Below are 6,748 nucleotides of genomic sequence, written 5' to 3'. Positions count from 1 at the left end.
ATTTAAGGGCGTTTTTCTTAGGTTGTCATTTCGATTCAATTTTCTCATTCATGTTGTGTGTGTGCGTGCTCCTGTTGTGCATCAACGTGATGACGACAGCAATCATAGCAACCAGCATGGCGACGGGGAAGCGTTTCTTCGCTCTTCATTTGCTAAACCTTTGATAGGTTATTACTTGTACGATATTTGATTGTATCACTACGTCAGCATGTTTACGGTTAAGTGCAGTGAATTTTCTGGATGGATCCGAGCTCTGCCATCTCTCCCTCAGAATATTTCCGAGGTTGGGATATGCTGAGTGTAGTATTATGGACTCAAGAATAGGTATGCTAATGCTATTAGCATTGGTTAGCCATGTAGCTGGATAATGAGTCGGGAGACGTTAGCACATTTAGCTTTTTTGCTTAAGCAGCTACCTAAAGATAAGCTCATGTCCACCGTATTTACTGTTAATAATATGGCTTCAAGTCGGTCAGCACAGTGGTTACTAGTCCCTTGTCTGTACCGAAAACAGCTTGTAAAACGATGCTTCAGTAAAGCCAGCTTACGTTTAGTGACATTTTAACCTGTTAAATCTTTATTCGTTTCTTCTTGTTTCTGGTTTGAAGAGATCCACGATATCAGCTTAGTACTGCCCTCTATAAACTTAAACCAGTATGTACTCTTATTGTTTGCTGGAGCTTCGTCTTATTTATTTTCAGTGTTATTCAAACATTTACTTCAAATTATGTTACCACTTTTTGAGTATTTACTATTTTTATTTGTAAACAGTCAGTGTTATGAACATTAAAACCTATAGCACAGAATTTACCCCCGAAAGTCTTGGAACCCCTTAACAGTATATTGCCAGGTCCAAAAGAAAATACTCTGTACTGTAATGTGTTATTAGTTAAATGATCAAAAAATAAATAAATACTAGGAAACGCATAGATTCCTGTTAACTAAATTAGCATTGCCTTACTGTGTGTCTTGCTGTGGTAAACTTGCTGTTTTAGTTATCTAAAAATTATTTAGTTTTGAGAAGCGCTGTGCACCACATACTTATAAAATGAAATGATAAATGAAAAGTTTTTAATCATAAAAAACCTGTAACTGATAAAGTGTGAGTCATAACACTTTTTTACATTTTAGGAAGTGTGTCATCTGGACTGGGGTACAGCCCTGGTGTGAGAGGAAAGGCTTTGAAAAGTAGTCGTAAGTATTATTACATGCTCATGAGTACTGGTCATCTGTAAGAAGAGCTTAATTTAACAGTTTATCATATATTGTTTTGTGTTTTTAGCTTTCTGTCCACTCTCCTCTAGCAAGTTGACACAATCCATCATTAAAGACCACATGGTGTCTCATTACAAAAAGGTTTACTCAGCTAAAGGTGAGCTGCATGGCAGGTATATTTTACAGTTGTGGTCATGGTAATTTGGGGCTGTTAATGATTTATTTGAACTGTTCTTTTTTCAGGGTGCATTGATTTTACAGCATACATCTTTAATTACTTTTTTAAAAACCCATTAAAACCCATTGAGGATGGATTTGTTCTGGATTGTCTCAAAAAAGTCAAAAGTTTGCATACACTCAGATACATACACTAACTTAAATTTCTTAATAACTTGTGCTTAAGGTTCTTTTAATTTGACAAGGTCAAAGCCTATTAACATCTCATTGGCGATCATGATTGACAACTGGTAGTTTTTCTTTGGAGCATAAGAAGGTTGGTTTGACAGGACTCATTAGACTGATATTCAGAACAGGAAAGTCCAAAGAACCCACTGAAGATCTAAGAAGAACAATAGGAGTTTACTCTAGATTTACACAAGTTGGAGCCATTTCTAAACAACTGCAGATTCCAAGATCATCAGTTCAAACAGTTATAAGGAAGGTTTTATGGTTAGATCAGACAAAGATTAAGCTATTTGGCCACAATGACAAGACTTAGGTTTGGAAGATTAAAGGTGAGGCTTTCAAACTTAAGAACACTGTACCATTTGTCAAACATGATGGCTGTAGCATTGTGCTTTTGAGCTGATTTGCTGCCAGTGGTACTGGTATACTGCACAAAGAGGATGGAATAATAAAGAAGGAAGACTACCTCAAAATTCTTCAACTTCACCTCAAATCAACAACCTGATGATTGAAACTTGGACACAATTGGGTATTCAAATGGGAAAATGATCTAAAACACACATCAAAACTGATTTTGGAATGGATAAAGCAAAGCAAAGCCCCAGTCTCATATTAAATGTGTGAACTTTGTATAAAAACTGGTTCTGTACCAGGAAACCAACATGTGAATGACCTCAACTGATTCTGCCAGGAAGAGTCAAATATCCACCTAGAATTGTACCCAAAGCTTTTTTGTGTTTACCCAAAGGATCTGGTCCAGGTGCAACATGCTAAGGGATATTTAACCAAATACTGGTGTAGATTTATGTATATATTTGAGCCTGTCTGTATACTTCAGACCAAAACTAAGTATTGTGTTTAATTCTGTTGTGTAATAATACTAATAGTTTCTATCTTATCCACCAGCTGCCATTGATACCTCAGTACCCAAAAGCTTGCTGTGTAGTGTGAAGTGTAAGTATACATATATATGGTGGCCATACTCTGTTCTTATGACTCATACAGCAGGAGATGTTGGGACAAAATAAATTTAGATTGTGTCATAAGTTTAGCTAATAATTAGACAAATAATGCCATAATTAGCAGTGCGTATAATAAGTAAATAATAGGCAAATAAAGTAAAGTACATGCTTTGCTGCTGGTGATAGTTCTGCAGTGCAGAGAATTGTATCTGTTCAAATCAAATCACTTTTATTGTCACATCACATGTGCAGGTACATTGGTACAGCACATGTGAGTGAAATTCTTGTGTGCGCGCTTCACAAGCAACAGAGTTGTGCAAAATACAATAATGTAAACAAGCAAAATACAAGAATGGCTACATCTGAAACTAATAAATATATGTACAATATATAATAGTATATGCATTTCTGGATGTGTATACTAAATATTTTTCTACGTGTGTGTGTGTGTGTGTGTGTGTGTGTGTGTGTGTGTGTGTGTACATATTTTACAAATTAAATAGAGTAAACAATAAATAAAATATATAAAAATATACAGAGTTGAGACATGTGCAAAACAGTGGCATTACTGTACAGTATGGAGTGCATAATGTTAAAGTTCCAGTAGTGAACTGTTGTGCTACTTCAGTTGTTTTAATACCTCTTTACAGACAATGACCAGATCAAGCGGGATAGGTTGAGGAAAAATGGCCGTCCTCAGTCAGCACCTGCACAGAGGAATAGCAGAACTTCATACTCTTCATCACAGGTAAGAAAATCTGGCGTTGTCATTAATCACTGCTTCATGTGATGCTAACAATTTTTTACTAGCAGATTTCAAGCAAACACAAAGCCAACTTTATTTGCTTGGAATCTTTTTCAGTCTACACAACAACAGATTCACCCCATGTGTGTTTTTTAGAGCAGATTATCTGTGCAGTATGATGACAGCACCTACCTTTGCTCGAGGAGCTCCTTGGTCTCCAGCCCTAGGTTCAACACCACCTTTAAAGTCAATGAGATGGTTTATCCATCGCTCAATGTCAGCTCTCATCACACTCGCCCAGCATCAGAATTGAAGCATCGGAGCCCGGAGGCAACTTTTCGAAGAAAGTCGTCAGCTTGTTCATTGGCAGCTTCTGGAGATCAGAGTTCCTACAAAACCTTCCAGGACCCTGTCCGGAAGACATACAGCGGAGACTTGCTACTGAAACATTCACAGCACTTTACACAAGACAAACCTTTCACTCCTAAGACCTTAAAATCAGATAAGAGCTCATACTTGTCAAAATATCGCTACTACAGAGCACCACAGAGAAAACCTACTCAGGACTGCAGCAACTCAACATCATTTCAACAGGAGATGTGTGATGGAAGGTAACGGCTGAATGTCTTGATGAGACTGCAGATCTAAAGACGTGTCTTGGGAGATTTTTTTTCAGCATGTGCCGCTTGTGTCTTCACGTGTCTTTTGGTTGTTTTCATACAGCGTAAAGAACAAGGACTGCATGCTGGATGTTGATGAGCCATCTCAGGTAATTTGGAGAATTTGATTTGATTAATAATGCATACATGCATACATGTGGGTGACTGTAGCTCAGGTGGTAGAGCAGGTCATCTACTGATCGGAAGGTTGGTGGTTCGATTCCCGGCTTCCCCTAGTCTGCATGCCAAATGTCCTTGGGCAAGATACTAACCCGAAATTGCTCTCCGATGCATTCATCGGAGTGTGAATGTCAGTTGTGCTTGTGCGAATGGGTGTGAATGGGTGAATGCACAAGTTGTGTAAAGCGCTTTGAGTGCTCAGAAGAGTGGAAAAGCGCTATATAAGAACTAGTCCATTTACCATACATATCACAATTTATCAGTAATACTTTGATCACAAGAACGCTTTGACAGAATCGAATTACACTTCCCATTTTCCAGCCTTCTTTTCTTTTTTCTGTTTTTTTTCTACAGGGATTTATTACAGAGCATGAGTCGTTTGAGGATGAGCTTAATGGCACATATTCATCATCAAGACAAAAGAGTCGAGCAGCCAAGGGCAGAGAGTGCGGTTTTTTCGACTCCTTGTCCAGGTGAGCTCATGCAGTAGAAAAGGACATTGCATTTTATTATTTATTTAATTACTTTGTTCAGTAAGATTCTTAAAGTGTTTCATCTTCTAGGGTCTCACCAGAAAATAGGAAATCTCCCAATATGATGAGAGTATCCACAGAGTAAGTTCACCGACCTTCTGATTAGTAGACATAGACAAATTTTAACAATCTAAAGTAATACATTATCTAATAAATGAATTATTGTGTTTTGTCGAGGAATAGAGAAGAAGAATTAATGTACCTTGAATTCATTTCTGCTGTGACAGAAGATATCTTGTCCAGGGGACACATTTCTGACAGGTTGAAACATTTTAATTCTTTTACATTTTCTGTGCCATAGTTGGATGACAGATGTACAGACGTTTGCACAGCTTCTTAATAAATTTGTATGTGACTGATAAAGGAGTTATTGATTAAATAGTAGCTATGAGTCTTATTTTGAGTAATTACTGACATGTAAGTGTCTGTGTCCTCTGCAAGGGTCCTAGACCGTGTGTTAAATCGGCACATCGACATGAATCGTCATCAACTAGATGAGGTCAGCATGTAATTTCATGCATAATACAAAACATTTTAGGCAAGTCATGTTCATGGCTTTTTAAGCTGTTCTTATAAGCCCGCTTTGCTTGTTTTTAGGGTAAAATGCGCCACCTGCTGGAAGTGTTGTGTAAAGACTTTGAAGAACCAACCAACATATCCAGCTCCACTGCAGAGCTTGAAAAAAAGAATTATCTGCTTGATAGCCTCCTACCGTGTCCGGAATCAGCGGGAAAACATGTAAAGACCAAAGAAGACAATGACTTGTTTCCTTATGTGTCCCCAATTAAACACTGTGATTTCCCAGTTTATACTGATCCCTTATTGGCTTCTACGCCCTTACACTCTCCTACAAGAACTCCTTCTCAAACTGAAATAACTGAAAAAGATAAGAAGGGTGACAGTGAGGGAAAGTTTATTGACTTTTCTTTGGTCAGTGAGCATGTCCCTGATAATACAACAGCCAGTGAAGAGGATTTCCATATAGTAGGCACAACTGTTACAACCAGCGTCCACAGTGAAACCCAGGAGAATTCTGCTATAGCCAGTGAACAAGAGCAAGCTGATGGACAGTCTAATGAGCTTGAGGATCTAGGGAAAAGTTTGTCAGAGTTGTTGCATGTGTCCAGCAACACACACTGTGAAAGTGCTGCCAGTGAGCAGCGTTCAAATGCAGGGGATTCTGGCAGCGAAGATGAATTTTAAGTTTTTATTGTACTGTGGGATTTTATGTCCATCTACATTTTTACCGAGTGAAGTGTGTTCCAGAGAATGAAGTGATATTTCACATTTTTAAAAGGTGTCATATAAAAAGAAATAACACTGGTTATTTACGAGCCTCACTAAAGAGTGTTGTACTTCTGCTTTGTTTTCGATGAATTTTTAACAACAAAAGCACAATGAAAATGTCACAAAAATAAGTCTGAGCTTTAAAGTTCTCATTTAGGATGGGGATAAGCTTGATCACTGTAGTGGCTGAGCTGCAGTTTACCTCTGCAATTAGTTTCAGTATACTGCCCTGTCAGTTTTAAGTATGATGTAGCACAAGTTAACATTTTCAGATAAGGTGTGAAGTGTGTTCAACCTGAAAAGTCCACTGTTACCAGAAAGTGTCTTTACAACTGCAATAAAATTTGCTTTTCATTCACTGCTTGCTTCTGATTATTGAGACTATCATTGAGGTTCTTAACTTGGGAAATATTGCAACTGGGAAACTATAAAAAAATAATCTATTATATGTATATAATAGATTTTATGTACACTTCACAGGTAATCTGCAATATTCTGCTGTTCAGTTATACATGTACATCCTCATACACATTCATTTTAATAACTCATTTTCAATGCTAATGTGCAACATCCTCAAGTAAATTCTTATTTTTTAAATCTTTTAAATACGTACCAATGTTTACGGTGCTTAATAAATGTACACACACAAACACACACATACACATTCTGTCAGTAAAGGTTTTATATTTATCTGTTATTTAATTTTCGTGCACTGTGTCAGGGATTTCGTTATGCTTGAATCTTGAAACTATTTATTTTGCA

General features: G+C 37.3%; 1 protein-coding gene across 3 annotated transcripts; it reads left to right on the top strand.

The window, feature by feature from the left end:
- Positions 1-91: 91 nt before the first annotated feature.
- Positions 92-6,344, top strand: spata7 (spermatogenesis associated 7). Of its 3 annotated transcripts, none has more exons than XM_080871430.1 (12): positions 92-177; positions 1,132-1,194; positions 1,283-1,372; positions 2,527-2,574; positions 3,233-3,330; positions 3,484-3,938; positions 4,051-4,096; positions 4,521-4,639; positions 4,730-4,780; positions 4,877-4,960; positions 5,141-5,198; positions 5,297-6,344. In XM_080871430.1, the coding sequence occupies exons 3-12, from the start codon at positions 1,336-1,338 to the stop codon at positions 5,900-5,902; spliced, it is 1,602 nt and encodes a 533-aa protein (XP_080727556.1). In that variant the 5' UTR covers positions 92-177; positions 1,132-1,194; positions 1,283-1,335; the 3' UTR covers positions 5,903-6,344. The 3 variants fall into 3 exon arrangements, with proteins under 3 accessions (XP_080727556.1, XP_080727555.1, XP_080727554.1); XM_080871429.1 differs by having other exon boundaries at positions 100-324; positions 4,883-4,960; XM_080871428.1 differs by having other exon boundaries at positions 100-324.
- The last annotated feature ends 404 nt before the right edge of the window (positions 6,345-6,748 follow it).

This window comes from Rhamphochromis sp. 'chilingali' (genome assembly GCF_963969265.1).
Source record: "Rhamphochromis sp. 'chilingali' genome assembly, chromosome: 21".
Taxonomy (NCBI): domain Eukaryota; kingdom Metazoa; phylum Chordata; class Actinopteri; order Cichliformes; family Cichlidae; genus Rhamphochromis; species Rhamphochromis sp. 'chilingali'.
This window is presented reverse-complemented; position numbering and strand designations above follow the sequence as displayed.